Here is a 26,589-nt window from a genome sequence, read left to right as displayed (position 1 = left end):
GTGGAGATAATTGAATCATGGGGGTGGTTTTCCCCATGCTGTTCTTAAGATAGTGAGTTAGTTCTCACCAGATCTGATGGTTTTATAAGTGGCTTCCCCCTTCACTGGGTACTCATTTCTCTCTCCTGCTGCCTGTGAAGAGGTGCCTTTCACCGTGATTGTTAAGTTTTGTGAGGCCTCCCCATTCATACAGAATTGTGAGTCAGTTAAACCTCTTTTCCTTATAAATTACCAAGTCTCAGGTGTTTCTTCATAGCAGCATGAAAATGGATTAATACACTAAATTGGTACCAGCTAATGGGGCACTGCTGTAAAGATACTAAAAAATGTGGAAGTGACTTTGGAACTGGGTAACAGGCAAAAGTTAGAACAGTTTGGAATGCTCAGAAGAAGACAGGAAGATGTAGGAAAGTTTGGAACTTCCTAGATGCTTGTTGAATGGCTTTGACCAAAATACTGATGGTGATACGGACAATGAAGTCTAGGCTGAGGTGGTCTTAGATGGACATGCGGAACTTATTAGGGACTGGAATAAAGGTGACTCTTGCTATGCTTTATTAGCAAGGAGACTGGCGGCATTTTGCTCCTGTTCTAGAGATCTGTGGAAATTTGAACTTGAGAGAAATGATGTAGGGTATCTGGTGGAAGAAGTTTCTAAGCAGCAAAGCAGTCAAGAGGTGACAGAGCATAAAAGTTTGGAAAATTTACAGCCTGATGATGCAATAGAAAACACAACTCCATTTTCTGGGGAGGAATTCAAGAGGGCTGCATAAATTTGCATAAGCAACGAGGAGCCAAATGTTAATCACCAAGACAATGGGGAAAATGTCTCCAGTGCATGTCAGAAATCTTCACGGCAGCCCCTCCCATCACGAACTCAGAGGCCTAGAAGGAAAAAATGATTTCTTGGGTGAGGCCCAGGGACTTGCTGCTTTGTGCACCTCTGGACTTGGTATCCTGCATCCCAGCTGTGGTTAAAAGGGGCCAATGTACAGCTCAGGCTGAGGGTGTAAGCATCAAGCCTTGCTGCCTTACATGTGGTGTTGGGCCTGTGGGTGCACAGAAGCTAAGAATTGAGGTTTGGGAATCTTTGCCTAGATTTCAGAGGATGTATGGAAATGCCCAGATGTCCAGGCAGAAGTCTGCAGCAGTGGTGGAGCCCTCATGGAAAACCTCTGCTAAGGCACTGTGGAAAGGAAATGTGGGGTTGGACCTCCACCCCCATACAGAGTCCCCTTTGGGCACTGCTTACCAGAGCTGTGAGAAGAGGGTCACTGTCCTCCATTCCCCAGAATGGTAGATCCAACAGCTTGCATCATGTGCCTGGAAAAGCCACAGACAGTCAATGCCAGCCCATGAGCCAGCCAGGAGGGGAGCTGTACCCTGCAGAGCCACAGGGATAGAGCTGTCCAAGGCCATGGGAGCCCACGTCTTACATCAGTGACCTGGATGTGAGACATGGAATCAAAGGAGATCATTTTAGAGCTTTGAGATTTGACTTCCCTGCTGGATTTCGGACTTGTATGGGGCCTGTAGTCCCTTTCTTTTGGCCAATTTTTCCCATTTGGAATGAGTGTATTTGCCCAGTGCCTGTACCTCATTGTATCTAGGAAGTAACTAACTTGCTTTTGATGTTACAGACTCATAGGTGGAAGGGACTTGCCTTGTCTCAGATGAGACTTTGGACTTGGACTTTTGAGTTAATGCTGGAATGAGTTAAGACTTTGGGGGACTGTTGGAAGCACGTGATTGTGTTTTGAAATGTGAGGATGTGAGATTTGGGAGGGGCCAGGGTGAAATGATGGGCTTGGCTCTGTGTCCGCACCCAAATCTCGCCTTGAATTGTGATAATCCCCATGTGTCTAGGGTAGGACCTGGTGGAGATAATTGAATCATGGGGGCATTTCTCCCATTCAGTTCTCGTGATAATCAGTGAGTTCTCATGAGATCTGATGGTTTTATAAGGGGCTTCCCCCTTCACTTAGTATTCACTTCTCTCTCCTGCTGCCCTGTGAAGAGGTGCCTTCTGCCATGATTGTAAGTTTCCTGAGGGCTTCCCAGCCATGTGGAACTGTGAGTCAATGAAACCTCTTTTCTTTATAAATTACCCAGTCTTGGGTATTTCTTCATAGCAGCATGAGAGTGGACTAATACAGTGATCAACTCACCCTACAGCCCCTCTTCCCTCCCTGGAGGTTGAGAGTTGGGACTTTAGTCCAACCCTCTAATCAGGAGGTTGGTTCCCCTGGAAACCAGCCCTGGCTCCTGAGGCTATCCAGGAGCCTCCAGGCACCAGTCAAGCTAATAGTGAACAAAAAGACACTTACCAGTTTGGGGATTCCAAGGATTTTAAGAGTTTATGCCAGAAAATGGGGATGAAGACTAAATACATATTTCACAATATCATACAAGTACTCAACTCTTCCAAATCTGATATTTATGGATTTTGTAAACTTCTAAATGTGTTTCCCAACTTAAAATTATAAGCCCAAACAAGTTATTCAGTAACATTTTAAATTGGAATCACAAGTTTAATTTTTTAGTTACATTAATATGCAGGACTTCTTAATCCAAGTATTTAAAAATGCCAAATATTTAATATATACCTATTATGCCCACACTCAACACAAAAGTATTACTTTGTGGACTTTATGTTTTTCTCTCCTAATTTCAACCCACACTCTCCCTCTCAGACACTTTTTTTTTTTTTTTTAAGAAACTTTGATCATATCTGTATTCTAAACCTGCCTGGCTCATCAAGACCGTTTTATTTTTGTCTCAAGTGATTTGAGGTTACTCTTCTTCTTCTTCTTCTTCTTCTCCTTCTCTTTCTCCTTCTTCTTCTTTTGTTTTTTCTGAAATGGAGTTGCAGGCTGGAGTGCAGTGGCATGATCTTGGCTCACTCCAAGAACCTCCACCTCCCACGTTTAAGTAATTCTCCTGCCTCAGCCTCCTGAGTAGCTGGTATTACAGGTGCTTGCCACCATGCCTGGCTAGAGGTTACTCTTTTAAAGTCAATTTGGGGTCATGTTCTCAGATAACTAAGATTGAATCTTGTGAAAGCATGTGGGGTCTAGAGCTATAGATGTCTGGGTGATTATTCTCATGAAATTGGGGTAAGTTGAGCCTAGTTGTATTACCTCTCCCAACAGTGACTCTAGGCCTTGCCTTCCCAGTGAGCTGGTCTCTAGGCCTGCCACCCATGGACTCACATTTCCCATCACTGAATCCTCCTGTGTGATGGGCCTTCAGCCCCCCACCCAGGATGTTTGGCTGACTTATTTCAGTTAATCTGTTACTTGATTCTGTTTGTGGTCTTTTATTCTTTTTGTTTGGCAGGCTACAATTTTTAAGTATTTTACATGTTTAACTATTTTAAAATAAAACCCACCTGGATTTTGCATGTCTTCCGTATCTTACCCAGTTTTACAGTCACAGTTCTAAGGCCATTCTCATGACTGTTTTAACTTCCAATTTTTGGGAATACAAAGAATGTATCCTAAAAAATGGTTGCACAGAGTCCATAAACAGGCATTATATATGAATCACAACCTGGATTTATTCACATATGCTGTAATGTGATACCTTTGTTCTCCAAGTGTATGGTAAGGCTTTTGGCATGGACTGTATACCTGTGCTGTCCAGTGGAAATGTAATGCAGGCAAGCCATATATGTAATTTAACATTTTCTAGTAGCCACATTAAGTAAAAAGAAACACATGAAATTAATTTTAATAATGTTTTATTTGACCAGTATAATCTAAGTATTATTTCAACATGTAATCAACATAAAAATTGAGATATTTTACATTTTTTTTATATTGAATCTTTGAAATGCAGTGTTTATTCTCACTTTGCATCTCAGTTCAAACTAGCCATATCTCAAGTACTCAGTAGCCACATGTAGCTAGTGTCTTTTCACTGCATTGGGCAGTGAAATTGTATCAGTACTTTTGCAGCTTAGTGCTAGTAACATAGTTGTTGCTTTGTGTGTAAATGTGTTTATTATTTCAGATACAGATTTCTCTAATTGAATACAATAGAAAATATTTTAAAATGTATTTCCTTATTTTCCTTCTCTTAAAGGCCCTTCCTTCTTCCATGATTATAGTAGCAGTTTATTGTCCTGTGATAGCTGCTGTCTTCATTGTTCTGAAGATGGTCAACTATCGACTACACAGAGCACTTGATGCTGGAGAAGTTGTAGATAGGACTGCAAATGAGTTCACGGATCAGCGAAACAAAGCTGAGCAAGGCAACTGTTCAACCAGGAGAAAAGACAGTAATGGACCGAGGTAAGGAAACCTTTATCATTCAGATTTTAATGATTTAGATCGTGTTATCTGTATAATGATGTGATTATTATGTTGTACTTGTTTTCCTTTTTTTTTTTTTTTTTTTTTTTTGAGACAGAGTCTTGCTCTGTCGCCCAGGCTGGGGTGCAGTGGCCGGATCTCAGCTCACTGCAAGCTCCGCCTCCCGGGTTTAGACCATTCTCCTGCCTCAGCCTCCCGAGTAGCTGGGACTACAGGCGCCCGCCACCTCGCCCGGCTAGTTTTTTGTATTTTTTAGTAGAGACGGGGTTTCACCGTGTTAGCCAGGATGGTCTCGATCTCCTGACCTCGTGATCCGCCCGTCTCGGCCTCCCAAAGTGCTGGGATTACAGGCTTGAGCCACCGCGCCCGGCCTGTACTTGTTTTCTTTATATGGTTTTAAGGCAGTGTTAGATCTTACCACTGTAGATACAATGATGGGTACATATTTTAATATTAGAAGAGAGCTAAGCTAACTGGCATGTTCAGGGGATTAAATCAATTTTCTTGGCCTCATTACTAGACAGGTTAGAACAATACACTACCGTATGATAGTTACTTACGCTAAAGATCAAAACCAACAGCCTAAAGAAATTATTGAGCATGGCTTATAAATCTCAGCATTTATTTTTGTTTATATATATAAATAAAATGTATGTGTATGTGTGTATATATATATATAAGCAAATTGTGATATTTTACTGACATTTGTAAGTTGTATACTTAATGTATTGTACATTTCTTTCAACTGTATATTCTTACCTTAGAAACTTAGCTGTTAGTCCAAAGTTTGTGACCTTGCAGAAAATCGTAGGTACCCCCTGGTATAACTCTTGGAAAAGTTTTTTTTGTGAATACTTGATATACCTCAAAACAATTCTAGCAGGTAGATGCAGTTATTATCCCTGATTTACAGATGTGGAAACCAAGTTGAGAAAGATCGAATAATCTAAGCAGTTGTTTCCACTGAGCATAATATGAAATATTTCAGACATCAAGACATAAATAATATAACAAAAAGTGGGCACTCCTCTGTTAAGACAGGTGATATTTCTATATATTTTCCAGGGCATTGAAAGCCTTTGTTTATTCCTTTTCAATTACATTTTTTCCTTATTCTTAACATGAGTACCCTGTTTGTTAAACATATTTTACCCTCATAATTTTTATCGCCTTAATCACTATCTGAAATTATCTTAACATTTATTTGCATTTATGAACTTCTTGAAGGTAAGGACCTTATTTTTCTTACAAACTATTATATTCCCAGTTCCAAAATCAGTGTCTGGCAATGATAGGTACTCAGCAAATATTTGAAGTAGTGAAAACAATTATTCTGTGATATTATGTTTAATGATGCACAGTATCTCATTATGTGGATGTATTTTATCCTATTTTTAATTATATCAATTATTTTGAAATTTAAATATTAGATAACTGTGATGTTTAAATTTTAAATGATTAAATGTTTTACCATAGTTGTTCAGAGGTGGAATTACTAGAAATGCTATGCACATTTTAAACTTTTCCAATATGTATTGCCAAATTCCCAAGATTTTACCATTTAATGACTATGACCAGAAATTCAGCTGCCTCTTTTTTTTGCACTTTTGACAGCTCTGAGTATTTAGTAATTTGAAAAACTGTGATATATCATTGTTTAATATTTAAATAATTAAATAATTAATATTTCCGTTTTTGAATTACTAGTAAAATGGAGGTATTTTTCTTATTGCCATGTATATTTGTTATTCTGTGAATTGTGTATTTTTCTATTAGTGGATTTTTTTTTTGCTATTGACTTTGGGACTTTTTTTTAACAAAGGATGTTAGCTCTTCTGTGTCAAATATTCTTCCTCAGTTTATAGCATTTTATTTGTCAGTCTCTTTATATCCTGTAATTTATTTTTCTGTGTTCCATTTTGTATGTTTGTTATTTCTGCTTTTGATAACATGTTTTCTAAGATTTTCCTTCCCTCAAATTATATAAATATACAATAAATTGAGATCTTTGTATCTACTTTCAGTATTTTTATCATTTTACTTTTACTGTTAAATTGTTGTCAGTTTGAAAACATTTTAACTTAATTTGTTTAGGTTTGTTTGTCACAACACCATTCATTAAGTAACAGATTTTTTTCCCTGTAAATTTAAATGCTTTTATTTTCATGTAGTATACTGTATGTACTTATGTTAGTTTCTGAACTTAGTTTTCTGCTTCATCTTTCTGCCTTTTTTCATTTATACCATATTGTTTTTATCATAGTGACTTTATAATATGTTTAATACTTAGCATTGTGAGTGACTCCAGTATTTTTTTTTTGATATTATTATTATTTTTTTGGGGGGTGTTTGTTTGTTTGTTTCGACATGGAGTCTTGCTCTGTCGCCCAGACTGGAGTGCAGTGGTGCTATCTCAGCTCATTGCAACCTCCACCTCCCAGGTTCAGACAGTTCTCCTGCCTCAGCCTCCCAAGTAGCTGGGATTACAGGCATGCACCACCACACCCCGCTAATTTTTGTATTTTTAGTAGAGACAGGGTTTCGTCATGTTGGCCAGGCTGGTGCTGGACTGCTGACCTCAAGTAATCTGCCTGCCTCGTTGTCCCGAAGTGCTAGAATTACAGGCATGAACCAACACGCCTGACATTTTTTGATATTATTTTGGCTATTCTCATGCATATACTTACTTTTGTGAGATATCTTCGTGTGTGCTCATCCTCCAGAAAATTCCATTAGAATTTTGATGACAATTCTATTAAATTTGTAGAAACTCAACTTTTAAAATAGGGATATAGATGAGAGATTTCCGTTTATTTTCTTATGATTTTATTTATCTCTTTATTTGCTTATCTTTTATGTCTTATTTCACATTTTTAAAATGGTTTATGTACATTTCCTAGGCCTATTCTATTTCTGTTAAGAAATGCATACTCTTACATTGTGGATAAGCAAGCAGAATGCAGACTTTGCACTCAGTCAGCCAAAGCTTCTTAATTGTATGACATTGGACAAGCTACTTAAGCTTTTTATGAGTTGGCTTTCTTGTCAGAATGATGAGGAAAATAATGGAACTATCTCATATTATTATTACAGTGAATAAATGAAATAATATATATAAAGCTCTTAGAATAATTCCTGACACATGGTAACACTTGATAATTGTTCTAATTATTTCTGGATCTTATATATATTTTTCATTGCTTCTGAATTGTTTTTTCCATTTTCTTTTACTTTTAAAATTTATTGTGAAATATATATTCCAAATGCTATGTTAGCAATAATCAAGTGACTACTTCATTACCTACCACACAGCTTAGGAAATAAAACATTATAAAAATACCATATAAGCTTTATGACATTCCTCTCCCATTTCATTCCACTTTTCCCTTCAGGAGTAACCATAATCTTGAATTTTTTGTGAATAGCTCCCTTGCATTTCTTTATTGTTACACACTCTCTGTAGATATCCCTGAATATATTTATTTATTTTTGTCTGCTTTAGGACATCCTAAGAGAATCATACTGTATGCACTTCTGTATGAGAGATTTTTCTTTTTTTGCACAGTATATTATATTTTATTGACTCACCCATGGTGATGTTTGTAGCTAGAGTTTATTCATATTGACTGACATGCAGTCTGCCACTGTAAGAATAGACCACAGTCTATTTATTCATTCTTCTATTTATAGCCGTTCAGATTATTTCTAGTGTTTTTTGTCTTGCGGTGCATGTGTATATCTAGTTTATGTAAGCTGGTTTATAGGGCATTTTCATGTTCAGTTTTATCAGGCAATTCCAAGCTGTGTGCCAAAATGATTTTACCAGTTTATACTCTCACCAGTAGTGTATGAAAGTCCTTATTGTTTCACATCCTCATCAACATTTGATATTGGTAAACTTTAAAAATTTGCCGTTCACTTAGCTATTGATTTGGGGTTTAAAAAAAGAAAATTGGCTGGGCAATGTGGCTCCTGCCTGTAATCCCAGCACTTTCGGAGAGAGAGATGGGAGGACAGCTTGGAATCAGGAGTTCCAGATCAGTTTGGGCAACATAGCGAGACCTTGTCTTTACAAAAAATAAAAAAACAAAAATTTAGCTGGATATGGTAGTGCGCACCTGTAGTGCCAGATACTTGAGAGGCTGAGGGAGGAGGATCAGTTGAGCCCAGGAGTTCAAGAGTTCAGTGACCTTTGATCACGCCACTGCACTCCAGCCTGGGTGGCAGAGCAAGACCCTGTCTTGAAAAAATTTACCATTCATGAAGTGTAAAAGGTGTCTCATTGTGACTTTCAGTTAACCTTTCTGATTACTAATGAGGTTAAGCATCTTATTTTTTTATATGTGGTCCATTTAGGTTTTTCTTTTTTCCAGTGCTCATTTATGTTTTCTTTCATTTTTCTTTGGAGTTGTCTTTTTCTTAATGATTAATAGGATTTCTTTTTATATATTCACACTATTCCTTTATTAGTTATGTATATATTACAGTCATCTCCCACTTCTGACTTGTCATTTTGCTTTCCTTAAAGTTTCTTATGATTATCATATATTCTTAAATTTAGAACAATGAAATTTACCACTTTTTAGTAATCAGGTTTTTTGTTTTTTGTCTGTGTTTTTTTTTTTAATGAGACAGAGTTTCGCTTTTGTCGCCCAAGCTGAAGGGCAGTGGCACAATCTCAGCTCACTGCAACCTGTGCCTCCGAGATTCAAGTGAGTCTCTTGCCTTGCCTCCTGAGTAGCTGGGATTACAGGCATGCGCCACTATGCCTGGCTAATTTTGTATTTTTAGTAGAGATGGAGTCTTACCATGTTGGCCAGGCTGGTCTCAAACTCTTGACCTCAGGTGATCCACCCACCTCAGCCTCCCAAAGTGCTGAGATTACAGGCGTGATTCACGTGCCCACCTAGCATTTTTGTGTCTTAATTATTTTCTACACAGAGATCAGAAAGGTATTCTGTATTGTCTTTTTGAAGTTTCCTGTTTCTTTTGTTTTCACATTTCAATTCCACCCAAAGTTATTTAGGTCTGTAGTATCAGGTAGGTTCTTAAGGCTTATTTTTTTCTTTATGAATCTCGGATTTACCCAGTATTTGTTAAATGAACTATCTTTTCCTGAGTAATTTGTAGCACTCTCTATGGCATAAGCTAAATTTTCATTTCTGGTGGCCTGTTTCTGGGCTCTCTGTTCTGTTCTGTTGATCTGCTTGCCTGTGCCATTACCACACCATCCTTATCAGTTTTAAAAAATGACTCTTGATAGCCAGTGGGGCAAACCTCCCACCATATTCTTTTTTAGGAGAGACTTTGCTATTCTAGGCTCTTGGATTTTTAATGTAAACTTTAGAGTCTGCTAGAGAAAGTCTGCAGGAACTTGGTATTTTTATTGGAGTTACACTAAATTTGTAGATCCCTCTGCTGAGAATTTGTATCTTTACAATATTGAATCTCTCCATTTATTTAGTCTTTGTAAGTATCTTTCAGTAGTAGTTTTTCATTTTCTCCATTAAAAGGAAATTTATTATTTTATAGTGTTTATGCTACTATAAAATTTTTTATAATTTTGTTTTCCCCCCTAAAATGTTGCAGCTAATTTTGTGTCTAGCAATCTTATTAAACCCCCTTATTAATGATATTCCCTTGTCTATATCATCACAATTATTTCTACCTTTCTAGTCCTTATACTTCTTGTTTAATTTTTTTCACTGGCTGTGGTTTCTAGCACATGGTTAAGTTGAAATATTATCGGTGTACATCCTTGTCTTTTTTCTAATCTTTAATGTTTTTAAGTTTCACTATTAAGTAAGATCTTTGTTGTAGGTTTTTATTTTTGACATCTCCTTTCCTCGCCCTCCCACTTGTGAATCTCATGTTCTGTTCTGAGGAAAAGAAATTAATAGGAAAATAAATACTTGTATATGTAGAGCCTGTCCCTGTGTGTGGTACATTGTGGCTCTCAATTTGTTGTATGAATGAGTAAGTATAGCAGAACCACTTGAGCTTTATGGTTTTCATTGGTCTCTCTTTTATGTGGTACAGCAGGTAAAAAATGGTTAAATCTTTATTTTAGAGAAAGAATCAGTCAGTAATTTTTTTTTTTACATTTCTAATGCTTCAGGAAGTAACATCGAATTTTACGATTTGAATACAAACATTTGAAGAAAGATCATGGTTTCTCTATGTTTCTCATGGCAGTAATGCTTATGATATTGTAAACTACAGATCAATTTAAACTGTATGAAGCTGGATTTTAGGTTGTTCTCTGAGAGAGATTATGCTGTTTAGGAACTTTGTTCCTGTGAATATAGGAACTTTGTTTTTTATCTATTCTTATTTTTATGAGCATCATTTTACTCCAGATTTACAAACTTGGTACTATAATGGTGTTGCCAAGTTTCTGATCAAAGCCTGAGCACGAGCAATTAATACGATCCTAATAATCAACAAATTAGTTTGTGAAGACATCTCTGTAATTCAGATTGCACCCCTTCTGCTTTTCTGCCTTTCCCTGTACCTGGTTTGTTTTTTTTCTTAACAGATGGGGAAGTTAAGGCATAAAGGTAGATATTACCTGAATTTGGTGTATTGCTTACTGCAGTAGACCACTTTGCTTCTGTGCGAATAATAAACTACTATGCTTTCCAGGTATGTGCTGAAATCTCCATTGCTGCAAACCTGCAAGTCTTGCCAATAAAGAAAACTCTTACTCAGCTGTTTTATATGTTTAGCTATATTTAGAACATCTACAGCTTGGCTAAGAGTTTTATTTCTGAATTTATAGAGAAGAAAGAAGTGCAGAAATTTTACTAGAGGGTTTTTTTTTTTTTTTTAAATAAAAACACCTGTTCATTTTTTCTCTTCATCTTTTTTATTCCTTTGATATCTCCTTTCTTCCCATGCATTGTTGTTCGTTGACCGTTAGTTCTAAATCATTATTTCTCAACTGGGGGTAATTTTGTCCCCCAGGGCACATTTAGCAATGTCTGGAGCTTTTTTTGGTTGTCACACTGAGGGGCTGCTACTGGCATCTAGTGGGTAAAGGCCAGAGATGCTGCTAGCCATCCTACAATGCAGTCAATAATTATGTGCCCCCAAAATGTCAATAGCACTGAGTTTAAAAATCCCTGCTCTAAATAATGGTGTTTACTTTCAGATTTGAACTGGAAAGACACAAATGCCTATTTGGTGTAAGGCAGTATGTTTTCTTAGAAAGAATGAGGGCCAAGTGCAGTGGCTCATACCTGTAATCGTAGCACTTTGGGAGGCCAAGGTGGGAGGATCCCTTGAGGCCAGGATTTTGAATATAGTAAGACTCTGTCTCTACCAAAAAAAAAAAAAAAATCAGCTGGGTATGGTGGCATGGGCATGTAGCCCCAGCTACACAGAGACTGAGGTGGGAGGATCACTTGAGCCCAGGAGTTCGAGACTGCAGTGAACTATGATTGCACCAGTGCACCCTGGCATGGGTGATAGGGCGAGATCCTGTCTCTTAAAAAAACAAAACAAAACAAAAAAGCAAGAATGTGGGCTTTAGAGTTTCACAGACCTGTTTTTTGTCTTATCTAAGGCCATGCTGGTTACGAGTACCTGTATTCAAGTGTGTGGGAAATAAAGAAAGAGCAGATGTGATAACTTATTTGCAGAATGCTGAGGAGGTATTATTGCTGTCCTCCTCTTCCACCTGAACTCCATCTACCAGTGACTTAATTTATGTTTCATTCCTTCTCTGAGACTTTAGGCAAGTTTTTATGCCTTTGGTTTTCAGTTTTTTCAACTGTAAGAGGAGAATAATAGCACTTATAAATATTAGGGCAGGTTTCATCAGAAAATGCAAATAGAGCACAAACTCCTATGACTGGATATAATAAGTACTTAGCAAATATTTGTTTTTATTATATTATTATTATTATTTTGAGACAGGGTCTTGCTCTGTTGCCCAGGCTGGAGTGCAGTGGTGCAGTCATAACTAACTGCAGCCTTTACCTCCCAGGCTAAGTCTATGTGCTCACCTCAGCCCCTTGAGTTGCTGGGAGTACAGGCACATGCCACTACGCCTGGGTAATGTTTTTGTAGAGATGGAGTTTTGTCATGTTGCCCAGTCTGGTCTCAGACTCCTGGGCTCAAGTGATCTGCCCATCTTGGCCTCCCAAAGTGCTAGGATTACAGGCATGAACCACATACCCAGCATGTTTTTATTTATTATTAATAATAACTGTATGTTCAGATTGTAGTAATTTGGACTTGCTATCAGAAGTGATGTATAAAACTAGGCAGGATTATCCATCAGTTGATGACTGGATAAACAAATGTGGTTTATCCATACAGTGGAATATTATTTGACTATAAAAAGGAGTGAAATACTGATGCATGCTACAATATGGATGAACCTTGAAAACATTATGCTAAGTGAAAGAAGCCAGATACAAAACATCACATATAATTCCATTTATATAGAATGTCCAGAACAGGGAAATCTGTAGAGACAGAATCTAGATTAATGGTTGTCTAGGGCTAAGGAGGATGGAAAGTGATGGGTAGTAATGGTTAAAGGGGCTTGTTTTTGAGATGATAAAAATGCTCTAAAATTGGCTTTGGCAGTGGTTTAATAATGAATATGCTAAAAACCACTGAATTATACAGCTTAAAATGGTGAATTGTATGATATGTGAATCATATTTCAATAAAGTTGTGTGTGTGTGTGTGTGTGTGTGTGTATAGACTAGGCAAGATGAGGGCTCTCTCTCCTTTCTGTGTTATTTCATTTCTTAATCTGTACCTTGCTCTCCATCTTCTGATTTCTTTGGATCTCACTTAGAGGATGCATTCTAGTGGAGAAACCCTAATATTGCTGAATAGTCATTGCTAATTCAGTGTGGTGATAGTGCCTCTATATACACACTTAAAGTTTTTCCAATTTAGAAAAATTTCTCCTCTGGCCTACATAGTTTGTATGAATTAACACCAGACAGCTTTTAAACTTGAGCATGTTCTACATTTCTCACACATGAGTATTTGTATATTGAATTGGCCATATGTTTACCTGAGTTCCAATATATTTTATTTTTATAATTGAATAGTAAGTTAGAAAGCTAGTTTTCTTTGTTGAACCTTAGTTAGCTGACTGTAGTCAATGGCTTACAGTTAGGAACCTGTTAAGCAAACAGGGACATTATAATTATGAGATCATAGATAATAAAAACACTAGAATTCAAACTGCTATACTGTTAAATATTTAAATGGAAAATTATACATTGCTTATATCTTTTGATTGCAGCTGTCAAAATATTCTACCCAAAAAAGCTTAAGGGAATTTGCTACTCACATTACTGAGAAGTCTGCATGTGAGGGATGTCTTCAGATGCAGTGTTTCAAACTGTCACTTCATGTCCCTGTTTCTCTTCTTCTAGCCAGGTTCTGTTCTTTTCTATTAGTTGGCTTCTTAGAACAGACTCCCACTTAATGTTTGTAAGATGGCTGCAGCACCTCCAGGCCTTAAGTCTCAACATTAAGAGTAGCAGATATAGAGAAATATCCTCTCATCAATAAGACACTCCTGGCCTGATTCATACTAGCCTGGGTTGGGTCCTGTGCTTATTCTAGAGCTAATCTCAATGACCACAAGAATGGGATATGCTGATGACTTTGGACAATAGAGCCCAATCCTAAACCTGAGGGTGGGGTCAACATTACCCAAAAACTTGTAAGAGTTTGGGATGAGGTGGTTTACCTGAAGAATGTGGTGTTGCTTTTTTTTTTTTTTTTTTAAATCAGAAAGTTGAATTGGATGCCAGATAGCAAGATACATCCTCTGTAATATCCAACACATATATTGTAACTTTTATCCAGATAATAGCAAAAAAAAAAAAAAATTATTGACTACTTACTCTGTTTATACCAGGTAGAATGAGTAAAAAATCTCTGGGCAAAAAGTAGGATTATGACTTATGCTAAGAGTTGTCTTCCTAAGGAACCTTATGTAGCATTTTCTAAGTTTTGTGAAATTTGGTGTGTGGTTTTTCCCTGTAAATCTGGGTTACTGTTATCTGTAAGTACTGTGTTTGGGCTTCTCCAGGGCTTTGAACCTAGTACTTTTCTCTCTCTTGTCTTTCTATGTCGTTACTACGTAGCATCACTTTCCTTTTTTAACCTTGGCCTTCTAAACATGTATAGATCTAAAATCTTAGGTTTCCAGTTCTGTAAAACAAGTTAGTATTCTAGTTAAATTCTGTTTACTTGAAGAATACAAATACAAATAGCTTGACCAGGGCGACTGTTCTCTTGTGTGTTCATCACTGTATCACGCAGCTCATTCGGACTGATCTCGCGGGGAGTCGTTAATGTAATATCTGATTACATCCTGTGTTTACAATTGAACAATTTCTCTTTGCTCTTGGGAAGCAAATGGCAATCATTTCTTTGCGAGAGTGGTTTGATAGCACATATCATAACATATTTAGTATGCTATAATTGTAATTAATGCCAGTTTCTAATGTTGGATTGGATGTAGACAGTTTGGAATAAGAGAGTTTTACATATTTTCAAGTAGCGATGTGGTGATAAAATAGTTCCAATTATCAGACTTGTAAATGAAGAATGATCATTGTTTACCTTTTTTGCTATTTGCTTGATTTAAAAATCAGATCTCTTAGTTTTGTAGAAAAAAGTATAACTTAAAAAATTAACAAAGGAAAAGCATTGGAGTCAAAATAACGACAGTTACTCTTTTTCTCATTTTTTTCTCCACAGTGATCCTGGTGGAGGGATTGAAATGTCTGAGTTTATCCGAGAGGCCACACCCCCAGTTGGTTGCAGTTCCAGAAATTCTTATGCCGGTCTAGATCCAAGCAACCAGGTAGGAACCTGTGCTGTTTTATTTTGCCTTTTTCCCTCCTCCTGATGGTGGTCTCCGTTATTCTCATGTCTTTAAGTCGGCTGATGTTTTGTCATATTTTTCTGATTAATATTTTTTAATTGTTTATTAATAACATCTTTAGTAATATTCTTTTTAACTTACTTTTCACATTGATTAATTACATATTTTTGAGCATTACTACAGACTCATCTTTGGGTGTATAGTTTTGATTATAACGATTGTGAATACCTTTAGGAAATTTAGGTTCCACCTTGCACTGTTTTATTTACCTTCACATCATCTGTATTGGAGAGATGTAGATGTCTGTGGTTACCCCCGGTTTAAATGTGGCCAAAAAATAAAAATAAAAGTAAATGCTGAAAATCTCTCTGTGTTCAAGATGTTGAATGGTAAGCCTAAAAGTAAAATACAAATTTGCTTTTACCAGTTTTAATGTCTTTCTACTATGTAACTTTTAACTTAAAATGGTAACTCTTAAAGTATTACTTCAAAACTTGGCTGGACCTTTGCTGCTGTAGTTCTCTTATTCATCCTAAATACCTGGATACTAATCAAAGTCCCAGTTACTCCTGCTGTTCTTCTCAGCAGATGATTTCACTGGGTAGAGTAAAATTCTATGAACTGTGTTGGAAATGTTCACGGTCTTCTCATAGTAGACCTTTATATAACTATAGGTTTTAGTGGTTGTTATGTCAGTCCTTTCATTACATAGAAAAAGAAATAGCTGATTTATATCAGGGTCTGGACTAGACCTCACTTCTCACTCCAGTCTTCCTGTTATCATACGACACAGCTTGTGGATTGAAACCATCCTTCTCTTTTCTCCTGCCTTTCTGTCCTAGAGAGAGACTTAGTCATCCTTATTTTCTGGTGTAACTAACTTCTTGTAACCTACATTTCTCAAGATTTTCAAACACCTTATGGTGTTGACCCTTTCTCTTGCAGATGGAGTACTTATTTATATGGCACTTTATAAGGCTCTACAGAGTAGATTTTCCTCTTTTTTTTCTCCTGTCTTATATACTGCCTTGTGTACAGTTGACTTTAAATTAATGATTGCTAATTATCTTTATGTGTCTAGGTAATAAAACATTAGAGGTAGATCAGACCTAGCTTCTCATTTAACAAATGAGTAAATAGCAGACATAATTCTGCCAATTTTGTCCTGTAGTCTTCTACTCTTCTGCATTGGTAGCCCTAAGAACAATGTTATGAAAAACACTATATGAATCAAAATCTTGAACAGGGTCTTGTTTTCTAAGATATTTTGATAGAAGATTTGACTCTATTTGATTAGCATGTTCATGATTTAAAGTGAATGACTAAACGGTTGAAGGTAACAGTTTTGGTTGTGATCGATTATAGTACAGAACATGTAGGTTCTTAAATTTGTCTTCCTTCCATAACAAACTCATAGAATGGGAGATGTCAGAGTTTTTTTTGTTGTTGTTGTTGTTGATGTTTGTTTGTTTAAAGACTGTGAAAAGAGCTATGACATATTAATTAGATTGATACTTTTTTTTTCTGAGATAGAATCTTGCTCTGTCATCCAGGCTGGAGTGCAGTGGCACAATCTTGACTCACTGCAACCTCCGTTTCCCAGGTTCAAGCTGTTCTCGTGCCTCAGCCTCCCAAGTAGCTGGGATTACAGGTGTCTGCCACCACACCTGGCTAATTTTTTTGCATTTTTAGTAGAGACAGGGTTCACCATGTTGGCCAGACTGCCTTGAACTCCTGACCTCAGGTGATCTGCCCACCTCAGCCTCCCAAAGTGCTGGGATTACAGATGTGAGCCACCATGCTCAGCCTTAGATTGATACTTTTTGTTACAAATTTTACAATGCCTTTTTGAAGACAAGGGTTACTATCCTTGATCCTGTTTTTTTTTTTTTTTTTTTGTTGGCCTTGTGTTTCTCTCAGTTTCTTTTTATAGAATGAAATAACTCAATTCTTGAATATGGCTGCATGTTTTGTATTCTTAGTTAACCCTGGGCTTTCTTCTTATTGACAAATGTAGGTAGTATCAGACCCCCAGAAAGTAAGCCTAGATTTCTCCAATCATCTTTTGGAGACCTTTTTTCCTTTTTGTAATAGGACAGATGGAAGGGCCAGCAATGGCCAGGCACTTTTGGATCCTGTGACCTTGGCATCCTGTCTGTTGGAACTTGCCTGTTTGTTTTAGGGAGGGAGTCCCTTATTGACTGTGATTAAAGCATGTGTGCATGTTGTTAAACACACAGCATACCTTTTACTTAAAGTAATAACTTTTTAATAAAAATGGGCAAATATTGGACGTTATTGTGCTACTTGGATTTTAGTGTTTTCGTTTTATAATGTTTATGACAAAATAAATGGTGCCATAATTATTCTTACCCTTTAGAGAAGCTGAAGTGAGGAGGTAGAGTCTGACTGTGCAGATTGCTGGAGATGTTACCGTTATAGACATACAGTTGTTTCTTGTATGTGTTTTATTATACAATGTGTAAGATACTGCTACGCATTATCGTATTTTATGTGAATTTCTTGTGTACTAAACCGTGAACCCGCTGACCATAGTAGCTACATTGCAGTCATTGTTACCATTCTTTCCTTCACCTCTGCCTTTTTCCCTTTCATCTTCTACCCTGCATTTCCATTCTTTCTTTTCTCCACCTTCATCCTCTCCTTACCTCCTTCTCTTTCCTTTTGTCACTTTTCTACCTTCAAATATTTTAGTGCCCAATAGTATTCAAGGCATTCTACTTAGTGTGAGTTGGGGAGTGGGTCTTATACTGAAAGAGATTGTGATCTTATAGTAGATGTGATATAAGTAACCAAAGATAAAGATGTGATATATTTACCAAGAGGCCAGGCGTGGTGACTTATGCCTGTAATCTCAGCACTTTGGGAGGCCGAGGCAGGTGGATCACGAGGTCAGGAGATCAAGACCAGCCTGGCTAATATGGTGAAACCCTGTGTCTACTAAAAATACAAAAAATTAGCTGGGCGTGGTGGCATGCACCCGTAGTCCCAGCTACCCAGGAGGCCGAGGCAGGAGAATAGCTTGAACTTGGGAGGTGGAGGTTGCAGTGAGCTGAGATGGCACCACTGCACTCCAGCCTGGGCAACAGAGCGAGACTCTGTCTCAAAAAACAAACAAACAAACAAACAAACAAAAAAACCGAAGTAAAAATTGCTGTAGGAATGGTACAGAAGAAGAGCTAATGATTTCATAGGATAAAGTAATTGTTTCCAGCTGGAGAGACAGGCATAGCTTCTTGGTGGAGGTGGCCTTGCCTGATATGCTCTCTAGTTAGAAGTAACCTTTCTTCCCTGGTATCCATAATCCTTCCTATGGCACTTGTCATAGAGAAGAAACAGTGGAATATTTTAGTTTATGCAAAGCACTTAAATAAAAAACTTCACCCCCAGGTGTAGAAATATACTATTTTTTCTTAATTTTTAAATTTTCATTTTTAGGAAATTTAACAAGTGAGGGTAAACAGGAAAATTAAAATAATACATAATGTCATAATTGATTGTATCATGAACATTAATATCATTAAGTGTTTTTCTACAGTGACACTTTGGGGAATGCATTGCATTTGGATGTACTATAGTTTATATTCTGGACGCCCTGTTGTTTCACATGTAAATAGTCATGATTCTTAGATATTTTGAGGGGAAGTATAATGCAGAAAAGTATGAAGAATAAAATGTAACTACTCTATTATACCTGTTAAGAATGTTTTTGTCAGCAAGTAGTAGAATACTCAACTAATAGTGACTTAAAGAAATAGTTGTTTTTCACCTAAATCTGGAGGTGATTGTGTGACATTTATTTAGCAGCCTAATGTTAGGCCTCTGGATTGGCATCTCTGCAGTTCTCTAGGCTTTTTCCTCAGGGTTGCAGGATGAGCACAGAAGCTTCAATCAAGACCCTGTTTGAAAAGTTAGGAAGCAAGCAGTAGTGTGGGACAGAGATTTTCCTTGATGACTTTCTTCTCAGACACACAAAGACGTTTTCCTGAAGCCCTCCAGCACATTCTCCCACATGTTCATTCACCAGAACTAGTTCATATACCTACCTCTAGACCGGGGACTGGGCCCACTTCTCATATATCAGAAGGTGTATGACTAATTTTGGAACAAAATAGGGAGATTGTTAAAGAAGGAGAAAGGGAATACTTTGTGAGCTTCTGAGCAAATGACTACCATATCCATATTAAATTTTTTTTTTTTAAGTTTAAATTCCTAGATGGGTATCCATAAAATGGTGTTTTTGTTTTCTTGTTTGTTTTTAAATTTCTGTCTAGGAAGTTTTGTTTAATTCTAGTAGAAAAATAGCATATGTTAATTCTGTAACTTATGTAGCAGGTGTAAGAATGAAACTTTCTTTTGTGATAAAATGCTTTTTTGGTTTTTTCTTGCTGGCAAATTGCAATGTCTTTTATGGCTAATTGAAAGCAGAAATTAGGAAAAACTAGAAGAACCAAGCTTAATAAAATAGTTCAAAATTATTACAAAGCTTATTTTTTATTGACTAACTCAAGAGTTTATTTGTAGTTTCAACCTATATATGTATGCTTATTTTTATTTACTTTTTCACTGGCATGTAACTTATACAGCATAGTACATACCTTCAGTGTACAGCTAAGTAAATTTTTACATCTGTGTGCACCCGTTCAGTTGCCATCCAGATCAAGAAAGGCCCTCATGCCCCTTCAAAGTCAACATTAACCTATATTTTGAGTGTATTTTTTGTGATATACACCTAACTAAATCAAACCAATGAAGAGGAAGACTACTTTAGTAAAGTATAAAGTATTATATGAATGTTCTTAATTTTATTTTACAGTGCTAACTTTGCTTGACTGTTTTCTTCTTAGAATCCATGGAAACGAGTTATAGGAAGAGTTGCTGAGACTTGCTGATTTAGTAACTGTTATGTTATCTTTGATTTCCTTAATGTGGAATTTGTAGTACTTATTTATATTATTTTCATGGTAGTATAATAAATAATGGCTGTGAAATTTTAGGAAAGTGTTAAACTATCTTGAATATAAGCACTAAAAGCTCAACAATCAGGTTTTAATTTTCTCCTTACAGTTTGTGCTAAAAATTCCTTTTTCATGGATGCCTTAGACTTTTATTGATTTATTTTTTAATGTTCTGTCTATGAAGAAGTACTTACTTTTTGTCTCCAACTAAAGAAGGTACATAATGATACACTAACAATTTGATGGTAAGACTTAATGTTGCACTTGGTAGCATATGTTAATGTTTGTCTGCCAAACCTTCCTTTTATACCCTAAGAAGTCTAAATGTATTTCAGGTAGACATAAAGCCTGGTTTTGCTTTTGTTTATAACATGAACATATCATGGTGTAGTATAAAAATGATAGTTGTGTGACATGAGTTGCTTGAGATTGGAGGATCTGGCTTTTGGTGGGGCTCCATCAGTCCTGAGCACACAGAGGGATTGGGTAGCTCTGCACATCAGTAAGACACGTGCAGCCTGTGCCACAGCCAACAGGTTAAGTGGCTCCAATAGAGCTTGTCCAACAAGTATCTTTTAATATTGATAAAAGTGACCAATAACATGTTTTGGTCATATAATTTTGTTTGATAATCTTGCTAGTCTGTATTGATAATGACATAGCTAGCATTTTAATTAGTTTTACTTACTTCATGTCATATTTTCAGATTGGATCTGGTTCCTCGCGTCTTGGAACAGCAGCAACTATTAAAGGTAGGTGTGATCTAACTTAAAAGTTGCCCCTGACTTTCCCTTTCATTTTGGTTGTAGTGAAGGTAACAGTACTGTACTTTCAAATGTAATGAAAAAAATCATTCTTTAAATTATTTTATAGATAAAATTATTTATCTTATTAAAGGTTGCTTGACTTAAATTGTGTTCTCTTTCATCATCCAAATTTCACAAAAGTGACCACTTACATTACATTGCATGAATTACATAAGTTTTGATCTACAAGAAACTTCCTTGCCTTAGAGGGAAAACACTTTTGTGGGTTTTGGTGGGGTTCATGGAAAACTAAATAATTTGATGTGAAACCTTTGAATATGGGCACAAATGAAACAACAAAAAAAAGTAAGTTATTTTCTGCTGTTTGATCTATTCAGATAATTCATATTGTTTTTACCCTACAGTTTTTTAGGTTACTAATTTTCCCTGGGAAGGAAATTCATGTTGGTTCGAGTTATGTAATTTGCATTCCTTTTAAAAATCCACTTGTTTTTAAAGAAATAGTTTGATTAGTTTACATTTTGAAGCTTTCCATGTTATATTGTTTGGTTTGTAGTTCTGTGAGAATAATTAAATGCTCTGATAGTCCATGATACTTCCTGTTAGTTCAGTGCATCTTCCATTATTGTAATCTTTGATACACAAAAACTGCTTTAGTTGATAGACATCAGTACTCCTTGATGTATTAATACTTCCTTGGTTGGGCCACACTACAGCCTTACTGTTAATGTAAGGTCCTCACATGTTTCTCTTAACTTTGTAGGAGATACAGACACTGCCAAGACTTCTGATGATATCAGTTTAAGTCTGGGCCAAAGTTCTAGTCTTTGTAAGGAAGGAAGTGAAGAACAAGGTAAGAACATTATACTTTACCATGATGTCATATACTGTGGTGATCAGAGTTAATTTGTAGAATATACTGTGTACAATCTGGCAGGAGTTTATAACAATTTAATATGGTATTTAAGGAAACATTAATATAAAATGTTACTGGGATAGTAGTAATACAGAGTTATACAGGTTTTTAGCTTACTGGAACTCAGTTATACATGTTCTGCCAGATAAATATGGAGAAATTCTATGAGCATATGCCCCAGAGTGAATATGAGATGGGAGATAAGAATCTGCTATTCTTTTAGTTGGTCAGACCAAGTAGCCCAGCTTAGGGATAACCTAGTATGTAAAACTGTTACTTTCCTTCGGTACAATCTCTAAATGCCAGCTGCTTCATCTCCTGCCAACTGCAAAAACAGCAATAAGTTTTGATGTAGTGTCTTAGTTCATGTGCATTGCTATAAAGAAATACCTGAGACTGGGTAACTTGTAAAGAAAAGAGGTATATTTGGCTTACGGTTCTTCAGGCTGTACAAGAAGCATGGTGCCAGCATCTGCTTCTGGTGAGAACCTCAGGAAGCTTCCAATCATGGTGGAAGGGGAAGGGGAGCTGGCATGTCACATGGTGAGAGAGGATGAGAAGAGAGAGGGGAGGGGTGCCATGCCTGCTCTGTTAAACAGTCAGCTCTTGTGTGAACTAATAAACTGAGAATTCACTCATTACTGCAGAGGTGGCAGCAAGCCATTCATGAAGGATCCACCCTCATGACTCAAACACCTCCCACCAGGCCCCACGTCTAACATTGGTGATCCACATGAAATTTGGAGGGGGACAAATAGCCAAACCATATCACAGAGAAATAACTTGCTGTTGGACCTACTGAGAAACCGTGCATCTATTACCAACATGGTAACTTCCTGTAGCAGATTGTTAATAGAAATTTTGGCTATTTGTGATTTTTTTTCTTCAACTCAATTGTAAATGAGTATTTTGAATTTTATTGAGTCTTTTTAAACTCACATTTTCATGTTTGATTTCTAATTTTCAAACATAAAGCAACAGATATGTCATCCCCATTTTCTAATGGAGATTTTCCAAAGTTCTGTAATCAGAACCTGAACCAGAACTAGGTTAGAAACTTTTCTCACTATTGCCACCGTGTTATAACCCTGTTATTTTTATTAACCTACGGGTGATGTTTGATGGGCAGACAGGCTGACAAATTTTTTATTCTTAATTATGAAACTTGTTTATGAGGCTACAAACGGATAACTAAATTATGACATTTGCCCATTCATTTAATATTTTTCCCAGGTTGATTTCTTACAAGCATGTTTTGTTACCGTTGGAATTTTAAGTTTATTATTGTAACTCTCTCCTTTTTTTGAGTTACCGTACCCTCTCATTGTTTCTTTGCTTCTGTGGACTCTCTTATCTAACCTTATACCTCATTCCTAAAACCGAAAAGACCTTTACATGTACTGTGTGGGCGGGGCACAGTGGCTCATGCCTGTAATCCCAGCACTTTGGGAGGCTGAGGTGGGTGGAGTTTGAGACCAGCCTGGGCAACATGGCGAAACCCTGTCTCTACTAAAAATACAAAAATTATCCAGGATAGTGGTGCATACCTGTAATCCTAGTTACTCAGGAGGCTGAGGCACGAGAATTGCTTGAACCTGAGAGGCAGAGGTTGTAGTGAGCCGAGATCATGTGACTGCACTCCAGCCTGGGTGACACTCAAATAAATAAACAAACACACATACATAGGTACGTACATATGTATGTACGTACTGTGTGGTATGGAAACTTAAAAAGAAAATTAAAGGTGAATCAACTGGCTGTGGTGGCTGATGCCTGTAACCCCAGCATTTTGGGAGGCCAAGACAGGAGGATTGCTTGAGTCCAGGAGTTTGAATCCAGCCTGGGTAACATAGTGAGATGCCTGTCTCTACAAAAAATAATAAAAAAATTTAGCCAGGCATGATGGTATGTGCCTATAGTCTCAGCTACTTGGGAGGCTGAGGTGGGAGGATCGCTTGATCCCAGGAGGCTGAGGTAGCAGTAAGCTGTGATAGTGCCACTGCACTCCAGCCTGGGCAACAGAGGGAGACCCTTTCTCTCTCTCTCAATCAGTCAACCAATCAATCAGTCAATATCAATTTCTTTGAGAAGTACAATATCCTTTTCTATAATATGAGACCATCACAGTGTCTCAACAACTAGATAATAATCTTAGAGGGGTTGGTGCCCTTGCGTTTAGGGATTATATATCTTATTTTATATCTGGAAAGTACCATATACAAACAAGATTTTTATAGTCTGGTAGGTTGGGAATTATATACACACAGATCTACCCTTGCAACTATATATTAACATAGACAGTGATGTCTAACATTCACTGGGTGCATACTATTGGTCAAGTTTGGGGTCGGCATACTTTTCTGTGAAGGACCAAATAGCTTTGTAGGCCATGTGGTCTCTCTTGCTACTTAGCTACTCAACTCTGCCACTGTAGAGTGAAAGGAGTCATAAACAATACATAAATAGTGGGCATGGCTGTGCCAGCCTAAAATTTGGTTTACAGAAACAAGTTTGAGGGCTGGATTTGGCTTCATGGGGCTTAGTTTGTCAACCCCTGGTTTAAGTCCTCTTCTAAGCATTTTATATGCATTTACCCAGTTAATCTTCACTATAAACGTTTGAAGTTGGTACTGTTATTATTCTCACTTTACAGATGAACATGTTACTGCTTAGAGAGAAGTTATAAGAAACTTGCTCAAAGTCACGCAGCTACAAAGTGACAGTCCTATAATCCAAATCTGGTTTTGAATTAGGCTTTTTAAAATCTATACTATACTACTTTCATATAGTTTTAAAACTTGCTTTTATCATGCAACATTTTTCCGTATATTTAACATTTAAAAAATATTGTTGAGTACTCTTGGCACTGTTTTAAGTACTGGAAGTAAATCAGTGAACAAAAAGACAAAAAGTTCCACTCTCATGTGGCTTCCATACTATTAATATGGAATCATACCGGTAGAAATCAACATATACTGTAGTAAGTAGAGACAGAAGATAGGGATTGGTGGGGACTAGGGAAACTTTAATTTTAAATAGAGCAGTTGAGGGCAAGCCTCTCTGAGAGCAAAGACCTGAAGAAGGAGGAGTGAGCTCTCAGGATATCTGAGGGGAGGGGCCCCCTCCACGCAGAGGGAACAACAAGGGCAAAGCCCCAAAGCGGGCGCATGCCTGTCAAGTTTGAGAAATATTGTGGCTGGCTCAGAGTAAGTGAAGGGCCAAACAGTATGGAGTTTTGTAAGCCATCTTAAGTGTGCTAATTTTAATTCTGAGTGAGATGAGGAACTGCTAAAGGGTTGTATTTCATTTCGGCGGAATCACTCTGGCTCCTATTCTGAGGAATATTTTAAAAGGGGCAAAAGTTGAAGCAGGAGCTCACTTAGCAGATGATTGCAGCAATCCAGAGCACAGATCAGAGTAGTGAGAAGTAGTCTGACTGTGTGTGTGTAAGATACTAAAAAGATAGGTTATGGATTTGGATATACTGTGTGAGAGAAGTAGTGGTCATGGATGACTCAAAGGCTTTTGAGTTAAGCATCAGGGAGGATGGGGGCCTGCCACCTGAAGCGGGGAAGACTGAGGAGGAGCAGATTCGGGGTGGGGAGAGCATGGAGGGTAAGTTAGGGAGTTCAGTTCAGGGCATATCAGGTGCTGTTAGACCTGTATACAGCAATGAGTAGATAGGTCCAGATTTCAGATAAGAGGTCTGGGTTGGGGGTTTTAGATTCAGGAGTTGTCAGTGGATAAATAAAAACAACAAAAATCAGTCATATCAGTTAAGGGGTTGGGTATTATGAAGTTGATGAAGTATCAGGGCAAGTATACTTGTTAGCTGCTTGGGGTTTCTGTGGCCTGACTTCTTGATCCAAATCCCTTTTCCTAGCTATGGTTTGGCGCCACCTAGTGGCAAATGTTCATGCTGGCTTTAATACCATTTGGGACTCTTACTCCTGTGGTTTGGATTTACAGGACAATGGCCTTTAGTTAGTTGGTTAACAGTTAGTTGATTAGTTGACACTCATTTTGTCACCTGATTCAGGATAACTGGGGGAAAACAGGATATTGGGGTGTATCTTCAACTTTTTCACTTCTAAGATAATCTACAGTTTCCCTACCTCTTGCTCATGTCTTCCCTTTCCAAGATCAGAACTTCAGACCCATGTGAATATGAGGGCTGGGTAGAAAGTAGAGGAACTAGTTACAGGTATTTTTGAATTTTGGTTTGTCATGGGGATAGAGAACTGGATGAGATTTACAAAGAGGGGTATAGGTAGAAAAGTGAAAAGTTCTAGCTGGGTGCCATGCTCACACCTGTAATCCCAGCACTTTGAGAGGCCAAGGTGGGAGGGTTGCTTGAGGCCAGGAGTTCAGTACCAGCCTGGGCAACATGGTGAAACCCTGTCTCTAAGAAAAACTGTAAAAAATTACATGGGTGTGGTGCTGTGCACCTGTGGCCCAGCTACTTGAGAGGCTGAGGCAGGAGGATTGCTTGAGCCTGGGAGATCAAGACTGCAGTGAGCCATGATTGCACCACTGCACTCCAGCCTGAGTGACAGAGCAAGACTCTGTCTCAAAAGAAGAGAAGAAAAGAAAAAGTGAAAAGTTTTAAGATCTGAACCCTGTGCCTCTTTAGTTTAAGAAGTCCAGGAGACTGAGTAGGAACAATTAGTGAGATCAAAGGAAAAGCAAGACTGTTATCCCCGTGTGATCAAGGAGAATGGACTGGCCACCTTCATCA

At 37.4% G+C, this 26,589-nt stretch overlaps 1 protein-coding gene across 8 annotated transcripts in view; it reads left to right on the top strand.

Moving 5' to 3' along the window:
• Window positions 1-26,589, top strand: part of PCNX1 (pecanex 1) — a 211,224-nt gene that overhangs the window by 35,091 nt on the left and 149,544 nt on the right. For all 8 annotated transcript variants that reach the window (XM_050797302.1, XM_050797310.1, XM_050797309.1 and 5 more), the window contains 4 exons: window positions 4,087-4,295; window positions 15,063-15,168; window positions 20,875-20,920; window positions 21,699-21,788. In XM_050797302.1, the coding sequence (XP_050653259.1) occupies window positions 4,087-4,295; window positions 15,063-15,168; window positions 20,875-20,920; window positions 21,699-21,788 (451 nt within the window). The remainder of the gene's footprint in view (window positions 1-4,086; window positions 4,296-15,062; window positions 15,169-20,874; window positions 20,921-21,698; window positions 21,789-26,589) is intronic.

Source organism: Macaca thibetana, chromosome 7 (assembly GCF_024542745.1).
Source record: "Macaca thibetana thibetana isolate TM-01 chromosome 7, ASM2454274v1, whole genome shotgun sequence".
Lineage (NCBI taxonomy): Eukaryota > Metazoa > Chordata > Mammalia > Primates > Cercopithecidae > Macaca > Macaca thibetana.
The sequence above is the reverse complement of the archived record's forward strand: the minus strand, read 5'-3'. Positions and strand labels throughout refer to the sequence as shown.